Genomic DNA, 19538 nt, shown 5'->3' on the forward strand with positions numbered 1-19538 from the left:
TGAGCTGAACCGTAAGACTGTACCAGACCGCCAGCCCATTCCCAGGGTGCAGGACATCATGGACGGCCTGGGAGGGAACTCATGGTTTTCGTTGTTAGATCAGGGAAAAGCTTACCATCAGGGATTCATGGCAGAAGAAAGCCAGCCTCTCACTGCTTTTGTGACTCCCTGGGGCCTATATGAATGGATCCGAATACCCTTCGGCTTAATGAACGCACCAGCCGCCTTCCAGCGATGCATGGAAGAATGTCTGGAGGGGCTCAGGGATGAAATTTGCACTCCTTATCTTGATGACGTATTGGTGTTCAGTAAGTCATTTGAGAGCCATGTAGAACATGTCAGGGCTGTGCTGAGAAGATTAAGAGCACAGGGTATAAAGTTGAAACCAGCCAAGTGTGAGATATTTAGACGAGAGGTTCACTACCTTGGGCGTGTCATTTCATCAGAGGGCAGTAAAATCGACCCTGCTGATACCCTAGCTGTCAGAGCCCTAAAAGACAAGCAACCAGCCACAGTGGGAGAACTAAGAGCCATCATGGGTCTCCTCAGTTATTATCGTCAGTATATCCGAGATTTCTCTCGAATCGCTGCCCCCCTTTATAACCTCATGAAAGCTCCTGCTGACTTAGAAAGGAATGACAAACGTGGCCCCAGAGCAAGACAGAATAAAAGAAAACAAAGTGGGGCATCTTCCAACCACCCCATTGTATGGACAGAGAGACATCAGCACATGCAGGAGGATTTCTTGGATCACCTTGTAGAGCCGCCAATCCTTGCCTTCCCTGACTTTAACAAACCCTTTGTCCTACACACAGACGCTTCCAATCTAGGTCTGGGGGCAGTTTTATATCAGGAACAGGAAGGAAAAATGCGTGTAATAGCATATGCATCCCGAACCCTCACTGAGCCTGAGAAAAACTACCATTTCCACTCCGGGAAATTGGAGTTCCTCGCCCTTAAATGGGCGGTGTGTGAAAAATTCAGAGACTATTTAATAGGCTCATCCTGTACTGTGTATACGGATAACAATCCGCTTACCTATGTCTTGTCCACAGCAAAATTAAATGCAACTGGATACCGGTGGGTTGCTGAATTGGCGGATTTTCACCTCACTATCCGATATCGACCCGGGAAAGAAAACACGGATGCCGACGTTCTCTCAAGGATGCCATTGGATTTGGATGCCATGATGGAACACTGTACTGAGGAAATGTCATCTCGTTCAGTACAAGCTGTTGTACAGGCAGTTGAGGACCCAGATTCCAACGCTGTGTGGTCAATGGCACTGTCCATTCAATGCAATGAAATTGGTAGGCCGGAGCATCAGCCTCTCTCTCCATCAGAGATTTGTCAAGCCCAGAAAGAAGACAAAAATATCAGCCCAGTTATTGAGTGTCGTCAGTTGAACAAAAAACCTGACAGTAAACAGCTGAAATCATTCAGTTCACAGAGTAAAAGGCTCATCAGTGAATGGGAAAAACTCACCTTAGATGATGACGGTGTCCTGCGTCGAAAAACAGCTACCCGAACACAACTTGTTCTGCCTGACAAGTACAAGGCAACCATCTTGAAGGAACTGCATGATAATATGGGGCACCAAGGAGTCGACAGAACCACCTCACTGGTAAGAGAGCGCTTCTTTTGGCCTTATATGCAGCGTGACATCGACCACTATGTGACTCGTAGCTGTTCATGCTTGAAACAAAATAAACCCACTCGAGAGACTAGGGCACCCCTAACTAATATTGTGACAACCCAGCCTTTTGAGTTAGTGTCCATTGATTTCTTACATGTTGACAAGTGTGCAGGCGGGTACGAGTATATCTTAGTTGTTATAGATCATTTCTCCAGATTCGCCCAAGCCTGCGCCACAACATCCAAGTCAGCAAAAACAGTGGCAGATAAACTTTTTAATGATTACGCATTAAGGTTCGGGTTTCCTCAACGTATTCATCACGATCAAGGAGGTGAATTCCAAAACCAGCTTCTGGCACAATTGAAAAAGACATCTGGAGTACTAGGCTCGCAAACAACGCCATACCATCCTCAAGGTAATGGGCAGGTTGAGCGTTTTAACCGCACACTCATACAGATGCTGAGAACTCTCACAGAGAAGGAGAAATCAAACTGGAAAGACTCAGTGAACAAATTAGTTTTTTCATACAATTGTACAAGATGTGAAGTTACTGGCTTTTCCCCCTTTTATCTCCTTTTTGGGAGGACCCCAAGGCTGCCAGTCGACATACTATTCCGTCTGACACCAGAAACCGGCACGCCTGATCACAGAGAGTACATGAGAAAGTCTTCAAAATCTTCAAAACAGACAAATGAACAGGAAACTAATAGCCAACAGAATGACAGCGATGAGGACTCGGAGGATGAATGGTTCTATTACCCACCTCCACAGCCCCTTCTGGACAGGACATGTGATGCTCCACAGACATGTGATGAGGAGGAATCCACCTATCAGCTAGCAGACACTGAGTCCACTAGAGCACATGATGAACAAGGACAGGAACATGACAAGGTGCTGAAGCTTGAGGAGGAACATGGCAGGATTGATTCACAGGGCAGAGAGGAGGCACCTGAGGAGCTGGAGACTCTTGGAGACAGCCTTGTACTGCCACCTATGTCACCTCCCCCATGTGAAAGTCACAGTGAGAATGTACAATTCCAAGACCGGCCAAGGAGAGGACGACGACCCCCAAAGCGATTCACCTATGATGAACTTGGTTTTCCAGCTTGTTACAGCCTAGGACTCCCAGCCAGGCCCACATACAGGTGTGATCCTGTGCAACACTATGGACCCCACCAACCCGGGGCCATGTGGCCAGATCCTGATCAGATTCCCACCTATCACCCTGTTTTCTTGTATGGGTGATTTAAAAACATTTGATAGACTGTTTCACATCCACACACATTCACTTTTATGGACCCTTGGGACATTGAACACACACACACATACACTTCAAAACTGTTTTACAAATGGAACATGCCCAGAAACACACACACACTTGTGACTCTGAAGAAAAACATATAAACACATTCACAATGGACTGTTCAAGCAATTGTGATCCAACACACACTCCATTGCAAAAACACAAGGACTTTGAGGTGGCCAAATGCCTTTATATGGACTGTGTACGGTTGCATTGTATGCACTACTGCTATTGGGACTGCTTTAATATTTGAATGTCGAGGACGACATTTGTGTTGAAGGGGAGTGTGTAATGGTTATGAGAATGTTTACAGTCAGAAAAGTTTAAAAAGTGTTTAAAAGAGGAAAATAAGCAATTTGCTTTAATTCATAGAAGTACTTAAAAAAAAAGGGTGAAGAGCACATCATAATTCATGCCCATAAATAGAATACTGGTAAGAGTAATAGCACTGTGATTTCCTGATTTAATGATCTATTAGCGATTACTTTGGTCTTCAAGTTAAAGAGTCATAAGATGATGCATTAGCACAATAACGTGTCAAAAACGGCATTATTTAAAAGTTACTCTGCTCATTTATTGTTGCACCTTGTTTTCATGTGGTTGCTATTCAAAGTTTGTGTTTAAGAGTTCGCCTGTTGATCGGGAATCGGTTGATTATGCCTGATGTATCGCAAGGGAAGCGTGTTGCGCCTGCTCGTCCATTATTACACTGGACGTGAGGGAAGTAACACCGTGTCCTGTGTCTTATTACTCATTATTCCCCTTTCCAGGTAAAATCTGTTTATTAATGCATTTTATGTCTGTATTTATGTCCTCTGTAGTCTAAGAAATAAGCTAGAAGTCAAATTTGTCTTTATAATTGTTATTGTTTTGAGTAAGTGCTGCTTAACGTAAGCTCCACTATAGTCATTTTGCTAGCTGCATCACGTGGTGTACATCGCATGGTGGTGATAGACAACTATACGGTTCATGTGCAGTGTTCAGCACTTAAAGAGAAGATGTGTTTAATGATAAATAACTGGGATATGTTATATTATTCTGTGTAGTTGAGAAGAGTGATGTTAATTGCTAAACTACCAGTGTGGTTATAGGTGTGTTAAATATCAGAATAATTAAATTCATGTTTGTTAATTAGTCTGTTCAGCTTCTATGGATATAAGAGGAATAATACAGCCTGTTCCACGTATTTAAAGTAATCAGTTGCATTTGCACTTTGCAGTGATATTTTGTCGGTTAGTGTAAAGTGTTTATTTAGTGCTGATTTTGCATTTAGTAATAACTTTGTAATGTATTGTTGAATTATTGTTCTTGTAAAAGAAATGCATTATTACACTGGACGTGAGGGAAGTAACACCGTGTCCTGTGTCTTATTACTCATTATTCCCCTTTCCAGGGGTGTAACAGCAGCATATATATTGAGAATAGCAGAGGGCCTAACACAGATCCTTGCGGCACTCCATAGTTTACTGACATTATCTTCGATTTTTCCCCATTTAAACAGACAAAATGGTAGCGGTCTGATAAGTACGATCTAAACCAGTTGAATGCCTGTCCCTGAACACCAGTGTAATTTTGTAGTCGATCTAAGAGTATTTTATGATCTATGGTGTCGAACGCAGCACTAAGATCGAGTAAAACTAGTATTGAGATACAGCCTTGGTCAGAAGCTAGAAGTAAATCATTTGTAATTTTAACGAGCGCAGGTTCTGTGCTATGGTGCGGCCTGAATCCTGACTGAAATTTTTCATAGATATCATTTTCTTGCAAGAAAGAGCACAATTGAGCGGACACAACTTTTTCTAATATTTTAGACATAAATGGAAGATTTGAAATGGGTCTGTAATTTGTTATTATGATCTAATTGTGGTTTCTTAATGAGAGGTTTTATAACTGCCAACTTGAATAATCTTGGAACATGACCTAAAGATAAAGACGAGTTAATAATATTGAGAAGAGGCTCTGCCACTACACGTAACACTTCTTTCAGTAGTTTAGTGGGTATTGGATCTAATAAACATGTTGTTGGTTTAGATGCAATGATAACTTTATTTAGCTCTTCCTGTCCTATAGTTGTAAAGCGCTGTAGTTGTTCTTGAGGGGCGTTAATTGAGGCTGAATCATAAGACACCATTAAAGATTGTACATTTACAATTGTGTTTCTGATGCTTTCTATTTTCTCACTGAAGGATAAGGATTAACTAAGGCATAAAATAACAAAAAAAATAAGAAAAACATATGAAATAGGCCTATATAAAATGCAGATTGTAGAATTGAAATAATCCAAGATATTTGAAATGAACAAAGACATTTGCTTGACTGTTTTTCTACCCCAATATTAGCATTAGAATATACACAATTTACATATACAATATACAATTTAATTTAATCTTACCTTGCATATAGCAGCGGGTTTTAGCATTCTACATAAAGCTACCACATAATAACACTAAAACAGCTCACGTTAGCTACAAGTTATCGCTAGAACGGATTTAGATCAGGCATTCTAGTGGCATACTGTTCTGTGTTTGGGCAGAAATCCAACTTGACTTTTGTCCAGAATTTTGTGAGTTTTGAGAAAGTTCTGCAATCTTATATTAATAATTGAACAGAATATTTCCCCCAGTTTAAATATGAGGAAACACAAAGGCCAAATTCCCTTAATCATACATCACAACAGATACAAAATATAAACCTGACAGCCTCTGCTAGAAATCTTATAATGGGCCGTGGTTGGATCTTCCATCAGGACAACGGTCCAAAACAAACATCAAAATCAACACAAAAATGGGTAACTGAGCACAAAATGAAGCTTCTGCCATGACCGTCCCAGTCCCCTAAACTGAACCCTATAGAAAATGAATGGGGTGAACTGAACAGAAGAAGCACCAACATGAACTTGTGAATCTGAAGGATCTGGAGAGATTCTGTATGGAGGAATGGTCTCTGATCTCTTGTCAGTTATTCTCCAAACTCATCAGGCATTATAGAAGAAAACTCAGATCTGTTATCTTGGGAAACGGAGGTTGCCAAAAGTATTTAATAACAGGGAGCCAATAATTATGAACAGCGTATTTTGGAGAAAAGCATTTATTTTATAATGTGATTGACCCCCCACTTTCAATTCTTTTACTTCAATGAAAGGTTAGATTTTTGTGATTTTTATTTTATTTTATGAAGATCAAAAGGATAAATAATGCAGATTTATTTTTTACAGCCATTTTTTATTATATTTTCCAGGGGTGACATTAATTCTGACCACAACTGTATTATGATTTTTCGTTCAAAATATGTTTTATTCTATTTAATTGGGCCTATTAGTAAATACAAGCACACATCTGTACTGAGGGCAGAAGCAGGAAGAGTTTGGTTCAGATTATTATCCTATAAAAATTGCTTTCTAATTTCAGGGTCATCATGTTTTGAATATAAAGGCTAATGCAACATAAGTGCTGCAAATATTTCTGACATATAGATCAGCTGTGAACAATATAAGGCGAGATAAGTTTTCACTGGATCCATTTATTCTGACCAAAGTTCTTTTGATCACATGAACATCGCTGCTTCGTGTGGGTTTTTTGGTCAGTAACTCAAACGCATCAGTCACTGTGTCGATTACTTCGACTACTGGGGGAAAGGGACCAAAGTCACCGTTTCCTCAGGTAAGTTATTGCCGTTATTTTCTGTTATTTACTTTTTTGTTTGTTTGATTGTTTTAACTTATTTTGGAAGATCAGGTAGTCTTTCTTGTCACAAAACTGACATGCAGACGTATTTACAATGTTTACCTTGGTTAACAGTGGAAAGATGCGTCGGTAACGGTAACTAAATAACGCGTAGCTAAAACTCCGATTAATGAAAGTGCAAATAACGTATCAAACTAAATCGTTTTGAGAACGTCGGCCTAGACAAAATATTGCCTATGAAAATGTATTATTGTAGTTATGGTATGGCTCTTATCGTGAACCTTCCCGCTGTGACAGTGCCTTTGACTACTGGGGAAAGGGAACAGCGGTGACTGTAACATCAGGTAAGAAGTCAAATTAATAAAATAGCTTACGAACCAAACAGCAAAATATGAATCGTTATGCATAGCTATGAAACCTATTTCTAGAGCCGATTATTCACTTATTAACAACACTTTTTAGTCAGAGAAAAAAAAAATCATGGATAATTTGACAATAAATTACGAAAGAAATCAGGTTTTAAGGTTGGCTAATATGGAAAAGATCGTTTGTGTTTTTGTGCACTGAAGAAATTAAAAGTATCACTGTGATGCTGCCTTTGGCTACTGGGGGAAAGGCACGTCTGTCACAGTGACATCTGGTAAGAAAGAATCCTCTCAATAATCTTGGCACGTTTTAAACATTTGGCTAAATGTAAATGTCCGTTCTAGTTTCTTCGTTTTGTCTAAGGCTAAATAAAAGTCTAAATAGTTCAGTCTGTGGATTATATAGGCTAATAATAAATAAAAGCTACTTGTTAAGAGGTAAACATATGACATAGCTGCTATTTTTGTACAATATCCCCTGGTAAAATGTCAGTGTGACAATGCTTTTGACTACTGGGGGAAAGGAACAATGGTCACTGTCTCGTCAGGTAAGAAAAATATCCACCTACCAAATCAAAATCTAATTTAAGTAGCCTGCGATAAATGTGTGGCAGTTATTTTGTCGAAAAAAAAATGTTTGTTTGTTTTTTACATTAAAGCAACATTTCAATGTCGAGATTTTCATGTTATGCGATTAGACAATTAAAGTCAGGACACAGTCTAAAGTAATTTAGAAACGCAAATATTCCGATTATGAATAATTAAATGCGAAATAATTGTATTTGTGCATTCAAATAAAACAAGGAATTGGCTACAGGTCATTCAACAGACTCTGAGCGTTGTATTTTTATACTGTAACATTAAAAATATATTGTGTAACTGGGCTTTCGACTACTGGGGAAGCGGCACCAAAGTCACCGTAACAAACAGTAAGATTTTATGATTAATTGCAAGGACATTTGTATCTTACAAAAATTCACGTGTATTTTATTATTTATTTATTTTTATTATATCTTTAAGAGAGTTTTCTATAGCAAACTGTCTTAATTTAGCTGTTGTCCATTTCATTAGATTTAAAAGACTATAATTTTGTAATATTGTTCATGTTAAAAACGAACAAAAATACAACAGTAGTTATTCTTAAACGACTCCTTTCGTTGTACATTATTCTCGCATGTGTTACCTTAAACTGCTCAATAGCCGCTGAAAACAGCCGGAACATAAATATAAGACTAAAAATCCCAACTGAACTGTAACGTCTCGTTAACTTTATGCACTGATATCCACTAATATAATGTGTATATTTTAAGTTGTTGATTGCATCCCGATATTATAAAATAATAGCAATACTAATAATAATAATAATAATAAACTGGCGTATAGCTTAATGATTTAGAAAGGTAGCCTTTATCTGTCAATGCATGAAGAGGACAATTGGAGAATTAAAATAAAGTTTTTTGTTTAACAACCGCTATTCAAGAAATTATTTCTAGCACAATAAAATAATAAAATAAAAAATCCGGAACTTTTAGAAGTGCTAGTGGTGTTTGTTTGCAGTATTTTGGGAGCTATATTTTTTAATGATGCATTTTTCGTTTTTTTTTCATATGATTTCATAGTTCAAAGTTACAAACTGCTATACAATGCTTTTATTTAAAATTCTCAAATGGTTGGAATTTTTATTAAATTTGTTTTTTAATTTACACTTCATAAGTTACAAGAACTGTTTAATTTGAAACAAAATGAAAAAGTCATTATGCAGTCATTATCCAGTAGCCTAATAAATTATTATTCGTTTAGATAATCTTTTATTTATTAGCCTATGGGCCTATGTCTGATAATAAATATGACTGTACATATATGCTATATGACATACAGCATCTACACTGTTAAAAACAAAGGTTCTTAAATTACATTGATGGTTCCATGAATAACCTTTAATGTTTTGGAACCTTTATTTTTAAGAGTGTAAGAAAAAAAAAAATTCCACTAATTTAGAATTCTGAAATTCAGAAATTTTAGGTTTTTCGCGACCGACTAAGACTGACCAACAGTTAACCAAGGGGTAGCTTAATCAGTCTTACTTTTTTTATTTAAATTAGACCAATTTACTTGTTAAACTTACTTAAAAAAAAAAGAAAAAAGTTATGACCAGTCTTAAAGAAGAAGAAAATATGACTTACTTTCAAGGTAGCCTTAAGCAGTTTATCAACATGGCCACAGGACTCTGATGTAAAGCGAAGATAGCGATGTAATCTCAATCAATTTATTTTTTATTTTTCATTCATTCATTCATTTATTCATTCGTTCTTTTGACATGGCCTAATAGTGTTGTATATGTTGGCCTATGTTGCGTTATGTTGTAGTTTATTGTCTGAGAAAGATGTAATGTCTCTACAGCTCAACCATCTCCGCCGAAGTCAATCTTCGCCCTGTCTCAGTGTTCTGCTGGTTCTGATGGGTTCGTCACCGTCGGCTGCTTGGCCAGAGGTTTCTCACCTGCGGACTCACTCACTTTCAAATGGAAGGATACTAAGAAAGACCTGAATACTTTCGTGCAGTATCCAGCGTTCGGGAGTGACGGAGACTACACCAAAATCAGCCATATGCGTGTGAAGAAAAGCGACTGGAATCCTCAAAACCCTTACACATGTGAAGCTTCAAATTCCCAAGGCACTAAAACAGCTAAAGTAGCTCCACCAGGTAAGTCACATCTCTGAAATGTCTAACATTTTACATGTTACATTTTAGCTATGTGTCTCTTTGTTATTGCTGTTGGGTTCAGTGTTTTGTATATTGCAGTGGGGATATTGTTTCTTCGTGGAGGCTCATGTTTGAATAGACATTTTAGCACACTCTTATAGTTTTGTAAAATCATTGATTGAACTTTTTTAATACCAATGAACCTGCTTTTATATTTTTGTGCATGTCAAGCAGTTGTCCTTTATCAAAGTCTAATGACAGTAAATGTTTTACACTAGCTGAGAACAGCAAGGCTAAAGATCTAAAAAACAGAACAGAAAAGTACATAATATGCTTAGTCCTTTAGAAATACTTTTTCTCTGACCTCATGCCAGGGAATACAATGGCATATGAGATTTCTTCTTGTTTTATAAACAAAAGATAAAGGAAAAAGAAAAAAATAATAAGTTAAATATAAATATAGGCTACAACATTTAACATTGACGTTCAAACTCAAGAGCATCTGTGTGCTTTGCCTAATAAAACATGTTGCACCATTTGTTTTATTTATTTATTTGTATGTATTTTTTTACTTAGTTTGACAGGGACATTGTACATTAATAAAAACATTCCTGTAAATGTACCAGAATTAGCCAAAGGCTATTTTTCATCCGTAGTCCCTGGACAAGATGTTACAAGTCACCCTAAAGAAAATGTGATTAAAAATACATAATAGAAAATTGAATCATTACATTTTGAGAAAAGCAAGCATTTTCTTGCTTTTCATGTTCTCTCTGCTTTCTCCTGTATGTTGCCAGCTCCACCGCCAGATCAGCCTGCAACTGTCGTCTTAACAAGACCTACAGAAAAGGAGTTAGAGAGTGGGACAGCATCCTTCTCGTGTTCAGCCCGGCAGTTTTCGCCTAAAGCATACTCGTTTAAGTGGTTTCTGGATGGTAAGGAGGTGAAAAATGCGATACACACCCGTGAAACAAGTGAGAAGAATGCCTCAGTAACCTTGTATAGTGCCACAAGCATTTTTCAAATCAGTGCCGACACATTGAAGAACAAAGACGTCAATATTAAGTGCGAGTTCGACCACAAGATGGGAAAGCAAGTCAGAGAGGCCCAATATACAGGTATGTTTTCTCTTGAGGCCTGTGAATGTTTCATTATTCATAAGATGTTTACCTCTCTCTAAATCTGTTGCATGTCTGATTTTTGTACATAGCTTCTATGCAAGACTGCAGCAATATTGCTGTTGATATAGTCCAAGTTACATCCCTGAAATGTCTAACATTTTACATTTGACAATGTAGCTACTTCATGTGTCCCTCTCTATTGTATTGCTGTTGGGTCAAGATTGATGATTTTCTTTGAGGAGGCTCCTTTAGAAATACTTTTCTCTGACCTCATGCCAGGGAAAACAATGGCATATGAGATTTCTTCTTGTTTTATAAACAAAAGATAAAGGAAAAAGAAAAAAATAATAAGTTAAATATAAATATAGGCTACAACATTTAACATTGACGTTCAAGCTCAAGAGCATCTGTGTGCTTTGCCTAATAAAGCATGTTGCACCATTTTTTTTTTTTTTTTTTTTTATTTATTTAGTTTGACAGGGACATTGTACATTAATAAAAACATTCCTGTAAATGTACCAGAATTAGCCAAAGGCTATTTTTCATCCGTAGTCCCTGGACAAGATGTTACAAGTCACCCTAAAGAAAATGTGATTAAAAATACATAATAGAAAATTGAATCATTACATTTTGAGAAAAGCAAGCATTTTCTTGCTTTTCATGTTCTCTCTGCTTTCTCCTGTATGTTGCCAGCTCCACCGCCAGATCAGCCTGCAACTGTCGTCTTAACAGAACCTACACTTAAGGAGTTAGAGAGTGGGACAGCATCCTTCTCGTGTTCAGCCCGGCAGTTTTCGCCTAAAGCATACTCGTTTAAGTGGTTTCTGGATGGTAAGGAGGTGAAAAATGCGATACACACCCGTGAAACAAGTGAGAAGAATGCCTCAGTAACCTTGTATAGTGCCACAAGCATTTTTCAAATCAGTGTCTACACATTGAAGAACAAAGACGTCAATATTAAGTGCGAGTTCGACCACAAGATGGGAAAGCAAGTCAGAGAGGCCCAATATACAGGTATGTTTTCTCTTGAGGCCTGTGAATGTTTCATTATTCATAAGATGTTTACCTCTTTCTAAATCTGTTGCATGTCTGATTTTTGTACATAGCTTCTATGCAAGACTGCAGTAATATTGCTGTTGATATTGTCCAAGTTACATCCCTGAAATGTCTAACATTTTACATTTGACAATGTAGCTACTTCATGTGTCCCTCTCTATTGTATTGCTGTTGGGTCAAGATTGATGATTTTCTTTGAGGAGGCTCATGTTTGAAGAGACATTTTAGAACAATCTTTTAGTTTTGTCAAATCACTGATTGAACTTTTTTAATGAACCTGCTTTTATATTTTTGTGCATGTCAAGCAGTTGTCCTTTATCAAAGTCTAATGACAGTAAATGTTTTACACTAGCTGAGAACAGCAAGGCTAAAGATCTAAAAAACATTAGAACAGAAAAGTACATAATATGCTTAGTCCTTTAGAAATACTTTTCTCTGACCTCATGCCAGGGAAAACAATGGCATATGAGATTTCTTCTTGTTTTATAAACAAAAGATAAAGGAAAAACAAAAGAATAATAAGTTAAATATAAATATAGGCTACAACATTTAACATTGACGTTCAAGCTCAAGAGCATCTGTGTGCTTTGCCTAATAAAGCATGTTGCACCATTTTTTTTATTTTTTTATTTTTTTATTTTTTTTTATTTAGTTTGACAGGGACATTGTACATTAATAAAAACATCCTGTAAATGTACCAGAATTAGCCAAAGGCTATTTTTCATCCGTAGTCCCTGGACAAGATGTTACAAGTCACCCTAAAGAAAATGTGATTAAAAATACATAATAGAAAATTGAATCATTACATTTTGAGAAAAAGCATTTTCTTGCTTTTCATGTTCTCTCTGCTTTCTCCTGTATGTTGCCAGTTCCACAGCCTGCAACTGTCGTCTTAACAGAACCTACAAAAAAGGAGTTAGAGCGTGGGACAGCATCCTTCTCGTGTTCAGCCCGGCAGTTTTCGCCTAAAACATACTCGTTGAAGTGGTTTCTGGATGGTAAGGAGGTGAAAAATGCGATAGACACCTATGACACAAGTGAGAAGAATGCCTCAGTAACCTTGTATAGTGCCACAAGCATTTTTCAAATCAGTGCCGACAAATGGACGGACACAGACGTAAAAGTTAAGTGCGATTTCGACCACAAGATGGGAAAGCAAGTCAGAGAGGCCCAATATACAGGTATGTTTTCTCTTGAGGATTGTGAATGTTTCTTTATTCATAAGATGTTTACCTCTCTCTAAATCTGTTGCATGTCTGATTTTTGTACATAGCTTCTATGCAAGACTGCAGCAATATTGCTGTTGATATAGTCCAAGTTACATCCCTGAAATGTCTAACATTTTACATTTGACAATGTAGCTACTTCATGTGTCCCTCTCTATTGTATTGCTGTTGGGTCAAGATTGATGATTTTCTTTGAGGAGGCTCATGTTTGAAGAGACATTTTAGAACAATCTTTTAGTTCTGTCAGGTCCATTAAGTCAAGAACACACAGACAATAAAAATAAAGAATTTGTATTGAATAGATTGCAAACAAGTTGATGTTCCTGAATTGAAATTTGGCGGTATGGCTCTGTTCAGGGAGTCCTCTGACCTTTCATGAGCACCATGAAATAGCAGAGAGTCAGAGGACAGCAGCAGCAGCAGCATTAGGGAACGCTCACACAGTTTAGGACTATGAGAGCTAAAATATCCCCCTGTGAACAGAGCAAGCAACATGACATAAAGCAAATGCCAAGTTATGGATAAGGAGGAGGTGGCGGGCAGCAGAAGCAAGCAGCAAACATGTATAAGCAAACTGAATGTGCTTTAAATAGGGCGCCTTGTTTGAGCTTTGGCCATTGAGCAGCGAGGGGAGTTAATGAGCTAATGCAGCTCAGCTGGAGCAGATCAGCTGACGGGACAGTGTTGTTAGCAAACAGCATTAGCAGCGTCTTGACTACTTGGCCTGCCAGAACTAACGCTGACGCTCAATTTTTGTCAAATCACTGATTGAACTTTTTTAATGAACCTGCTTTTATATTTTTGTGCATGTCAAGGAGTTGTCCTTTATCAAAGTATAATGACAGTAAATGTTTTACACTAGCTGAGAACAGCAAGGCTATAGATCTAAAAAACATTAGAACAGAAAAGTACATAATATGCTTAGTCCTTTAGAAATACTTTTCTCTGACCTCATGCCAGGGAAAACAATGGCATATGAGATTTCTTCTTGTTTTATAAACAAAAGATAAAAAAAATAAAATAAAAAAAAAGTTAAATATAAATATAGGCTACAACATTTAACATTGACGGTCAAACTCAAGAGCATCTGTGTGCTTTGCCTAATAAAGCATGTTGCACCATTTGTTTTATTTTTTATTTTAGTTTTTTATTTAGTTTGACAGGGACATTGTACATTAATAAAAACATTCCTGTAAATGTACCAGAATTAGCCAAAGGCTATTTTTCATCCGTAGTCCCTGGACAAGATGTTACAAGTCACCCTAAAGAAAATGTGATCAAAAATACATAATAGAAAATTGAATCATTACATTTTGAGAAAAAGCAAGCATTTTCTTGCTTTTCATGTTCTCTCTGCTTTCTCCTGTATGTTGCCAGTTCCAGATCAGCCTGCAACTGTCGTCTTAACAGTACCTACAGAAAAGGAGTTAGAGAGTGGGACAGCATCCTTCTCGTGTTCAGCCCGGCAGTTTTCGCCTAAAACATACTCGTTGAAGTGGTTTCAGGATGATGAGGTTAAAAATGCGATAAACACCCGTGAAACAAGTGAGAAGAATGCCTCAGTAACCTTGTATAGTGCCACAAGCATTTTTCAAATCAGTGCCGACACATTGAAGAACAAAGACGTCAATATTAAGTGCGAGTTCGACCACAAGATGGGAAAGCAAGTCAGAGAGGCCCAATATACAGGTATGTTTTCTCTTGAGGATTGTGAATGTTTCATTATTCATAAGATGTTTACCTCTCTCTAAATCTGTTGCATGTCTGATTTTTGTACATAGCTTCTATGCAAGACTGCAGCAATATTGCTGTTGATATTGTCCAAGTTACATCCCTGAAATGTCTAACATTTTACATTTGACAATGTAGCTACTTCATGTGTCCCTCTCTATTGTATTGCTGTTGGGTCAAGATTGATGATTTTCTTTGAGGAGGCTCATGTTTGAAGAGACATTTTAGAACAATCTTTTAGTTTTGTCAAATCACTGATTGAACTTTTTTAATGAACCTGCTTTTATATTTTTGTGCATGTCAAGGAGTTGTCCTTTATCAAAGTCTAATGACAGTAAATGTTTTACACTAGCTGAGAACAGCAAGGCTAAAGATCTAAAAAACATTAGAACAGAAAAGTACATAATATGCTTAGTCCTTTAGAAATACTTTTCTCTGACCTCATGCCAGGGAAAACAATGGCATATGAGATTTCTTCTTGTTTTATAAACAAAAGATAAAGGAAAAAGAAAAGAATAATAAGTTAAATATAAATATAGGCTACAACATTTAACATTGACGTTCAAACTCAAGAGCATCTGTGTGCTTTGCCTAATAAAGCATGTTGCACCATTTTTATTTTATTTTTTTATTTAGTTTGACAGGGACATTGTACATTAATAAAAACATTCCTGTAAATGTACCAGAATTAGCCAAAGGCTATTTTTCATCCGTAGTCCCTGGACAAGATGTTACAAGTCACCCTAAAGAAAATGTGATTAAAAATACATAATAGAAAATTGAATCATTACATTTTGAGAAAAAGCATTTTCTTGCTTTTCATGTTCTCTCTGCTTTCTCCTGTATGTTGCCAGTTCCACAGCCTGCAACTGTCGTCTTAACAGAACCTACAAAAAAGGAGTTAGAGAATGGGACAGCATCCTTCTCGTGTTCAGCCCGGCAGTTTTCACCTAAAACATACTCGTTTAAGTGGTTTCTGGATGGTAAGGAGGTGAAAAATGCGATAGACACCTATGTCACAAGTGAGAAGAATGCCTCAGTAACCTTGTATAGTGCCATAAGCATTTTTCAAATCAGTGCCGACAAATGGACGAACACAGACGTCAAAGTTAAGTGCGAGTTCGACCACAAGATGGGAAAGCAAGTCAGAGAGGCCCAATATACAGGTATGTTTTCTCTTGAGGATTGTGAATGTTTCATTATTCATAAGATGTTTACCTCTCTCTAAATCTGTTGCATGTCTGATTTTTGTACATAGCTTCTATGCAAGACTGCAGCGATATTGCTGTTGATATAGTCCAAGTTACATCCCTGAAATGTCTAACATTTTACATTTGACAATGTAGCTACTTCATGTGTCCCTCTCTATTGTATTGCTGTTGGGTCAAGATTGATGATTTTCTTTGAGGAGGCTCATGTTTGAAGAGACATTTTAGAACAATCTTTTAGTTTTGTCAAATCACTGATTGAACTTTTTTAATGAACCTGCTTTTATATTTTTGTGCATGTCAAGGAGTTGTCCTTTATCAAAGTCTAATGACAGTAAATGTTTTACACTAGCTGAGAACAGCAAGGCTAAAGATCTAAAAAACATTAGAACAGAAAAGTACATAATATGCTTAGTCCTTTAGAAATACTTTTCTCTGACCTCATGCCAGGGAAAACAATGGCATATGAGATTTCTTCTTGTTTTATAAACAAAAGATAAAGGAAAAAGAAAAAAATAATAAGTTCAATATAAATAGGCTACAACATTTAACATTGACGTTCAAACTCAAGAGCATCTGTGTGCTTTGCCTAATAAAGCATGTTGCACCATTTGTTTTATTTATTTATTTGTATGTATTTTTTTACTTAGTTTGACAGGGACATTGTACATTAATAAAAACATTCCTGTAAATGTACCAGAATTAGCCAAAGGCTATTTTTCATCCGTAGTCCCTGGACAAGATGTTACAAGTCACCCTAAAGAAAATGTGATCAAAAATACATAATAGAAAATTGAATCATTACATTTTGAGAAAAAGCAAGCATTTTCTTGCTTTTCATGTTCTCTCTGCTTTCTCCTGTATGTTGCCAGTTCCAGATCAGCCTGCAACTGTCGTCTTAACAGTACCTACAGAAAAGGAGTTAGAGAATGGGACAGCATCCTTCTCGTGTTCAGCCCGGCAGTTTTCGCCTAAAACATACTCGTTGAAGTGGTTTCTGGATGATGAGGTTAAAAATGCGATAGACACCCGTGAAACAAGTGAGAAGAATGCCTCAGTAACCTTGTATAGTGCCACAAGCATTTTTCAAATCAGTGCCGACACATTGAAGAACAAAGACGTCAATATTAAGTGCGAGTTCGACCACAAGATGGGAAAGCAAGTCAGAGAGGCCCAATATACAGGTATGTTTTCTCTTGAGGCCTGTGAATGTTTCATTATTCATAAGATGTTTACCTCTCTCTAAATCTGTTGCATATCTGATTTTTGTACATAGCTTCTATGCAAGACTGCAGCAATATTGCTGTTGATATTGTCCAAGTTACATCCCTGAAATATCTAACATTTTACATTTGACAATGTAGCTACTTCATGTGTCCCTCTCTATTGTATTGCTGTTGGGTCAAGAACCAAGATTGATGATTTTCTTTGAGGAGGCTCATGTTTGAAGAGACATTTTAGAACAATCTTTTAGTTTTGTCAAATCATTGATTGAACTTTTTTAATGAACCTGCTTTTATATTTTTGTGCATGTCAAGGAGTTGTCCTTTATCAAAGTCTAATGACAGTAAATGTTTTACACTAGCTGAGAACAGCAAGGCTAAAGATCTAAAAAACATTAGAACAGAAAAGTACATAATATGCTTAGTCCTTTAGAAATACTTTTCTCTGACCCCATGCCAGGGAAAACAATGGCATATGAGATTTCTTCTTGTTTTATAAACAAAAGATAAAGGAAAAAGAAAAAAATAATAAGTTAAATATAAATATAGGCTACAACATTTAACATTGACGTTCAAGCTCAAGAGCATCTGTGTGCTTTGCCTAATAAAGCATGTTGCACCATTTTTTTTTTATTAATTTTTTTTTTATTTAGTTTGACAGGGACATTGTACATTAATAAAAACATTCCTGTAAATGTACCAGAATTAGCCAAAGGCTATTTTTCATCCGTAGTCCCTGGACAAGATGTTACAAGTCACCCTAAAGAAAATGTGATTAAAAATACATAATAGAAAATTTAATCATTACATTTTGAGAAAAGCAAGCATTTTCTTGCTTTTCATGTTCTCTCTGCTTTCTCCTGTATGTTGCCAGCTCCACCGCCAGATCAGCCTGCAACTGTCGTCTTAACAGAAACTACAAAAAAGGAGTTAGAGAGTGGGACAGCATCCTTCTCGTGTTCAGCCCGGCAGTTTTCGCCTAAAGCATACTCGTTTAAGTGGTTTCTGGATGGTAAGGAGGTGAAAAATGCGATAGACACCTATGACACAAGTGAGAAGAATGCCTCAGTAACCTTGTATAGTGCCACAAGCATTTTTCAAATCAGTGCCGACAAATGGACGAACACAGACGTCAAAGTTAAGTGCGAGTTCGACCACAAGATGGGAAAGCAAGTCAGAGAGGCCCAATATACAGGTATGTTTTCTCTTGAGGCCTGTGAATGTTTCATTATTAATAAGATGTTTACCTCTCTCTAAATCTGTTGCATGTCTGATTTTTGTACATAGATTCTATGCAAGACTGCAGCAATATTGCTGTTGATATAGTCCAAGTTACATCCCTGAAATGTCTAACATTTTACATTTGACAATGTAGCTACTTCATGTGTCCCTCTCTATTGTATTGCTGTTGGGTCAAGATTGATGATTTTCTTTGAGGAGGCTCCTTTAGAAATACTTTTCTCTGACCTCATGCCAGGGAAAACAATGGCATATGAGATTTCTTCTTGTTTTATAAACAAAAGATAAAGGAAAAAGAAAAAAATAATAAGTTCAATATAAATATAGGCTACAACATTTAACATTGACGTTCAAACTCAAGAGCATCTGTGTGCTTTGCCTAATAAAGCATGTTGCACCATTTTTTATATATTTTTTTATTTAGTTTGACAGGGACATTGTACATTAATAAAAACATCCTGTAAATGTACCAGAATTAGCCAAAGGCTATTTTTCATCCGTAGTCCCTGGACAAGATGTTACAAGTCACCCTAAAGAAAATGTGATTAAAAATACATAATAGAAAATTTAATCATTACATTTTGAGAAAAAGCAAGCATTTTCTTGCTTTTCATGTTCTCTCTGTTTTCTCCTGTATGTTGCCAGTTCCACATCAGCCTGCAACTGTCGTCTTAACAAGACCTACAGAAAAGGAGTTAGAGAATGGGACAGCATCCTTCTCGTGTTCAGCCCGGCAGTTTTCACCTAAAGCATACTCGTTGAAGTGGTTTCAGGATGATGAGGTGAAAAATGCGATAAACACCCGTGAAACAAGTGAGAAGAATGCCTCAGTAACCTTGTATAGTGCCACAAGCATTTTTCAAATCAGTGCCGACACATTGAAGAACAAAGACGTCAATATTAAGTGCGAGTTCGACCACAAGATGGGAAAGCAAGTCAGAGAGGCCCAATATACAGGTATGTTTTCTCTTGAGGCCTGTGAATGTTTCATTATTCATAAGATGTTTACCTCTCTCTAAATCTGTTGCATGTCTGATTTTTGTA

The 19538-nt window shown here is 37.0% G+C and overlaps 1 protein-coding gene across 1 annotated transcript in view; it reads left to right on the top strand.

Moving 5' to 3' along the window:
* The window catches only part of LOC311299655 (uncharacterized protein), a 424501-nt gene that overhangs the window by 387782 nt on the left and 17181 nt on the right, over positions 1-19538 (top strand). The window contains exons 3-12 of the mRNA XM_084423370.1: positions 6920-6966; positions 9388-9690; positions 10488-10808; positions 11505-11825; positions 12737-13048; positions 14471-14782; positions 15679-15990; positions 16905-17216; positions 18130-18450; positions 19140-19451. Of these exons, the coding sequence (XP_084279496.1) occupies positions 6920-6966; positions 9388-9690; positions 10488-10808; positions 11505-11825; positions 12737-13048; positions 14471-14782; positions 15679-15990; positions 16905-17216; positions 18130-18450; positions 19140-19451 (2873 nt within the window). The remainder of the gene's footprint in view (positions 1-6919; positions 6967-9387; positions 9691-10487; positions 10809-11504; positions 11826-12736; positions 13049-14470; positions 14783-15678; positions 15991-16904; positions 17217-18129; positions 18451-19139; positions 19452-19538) is intronic.

The sequence above is a fragment of the Rutilus rutilus genome (assembly GCF_951802725.1).
Source record: "Rutilus rutilus genome assembly, chromosome: 1".
NCBI classification, from domain to species: Eukaryota; Metazoa; Chordata; class Actinopteri; order Cypriniformes; family Leuciscidae; genus Rutilus; species Rutilus rutilus.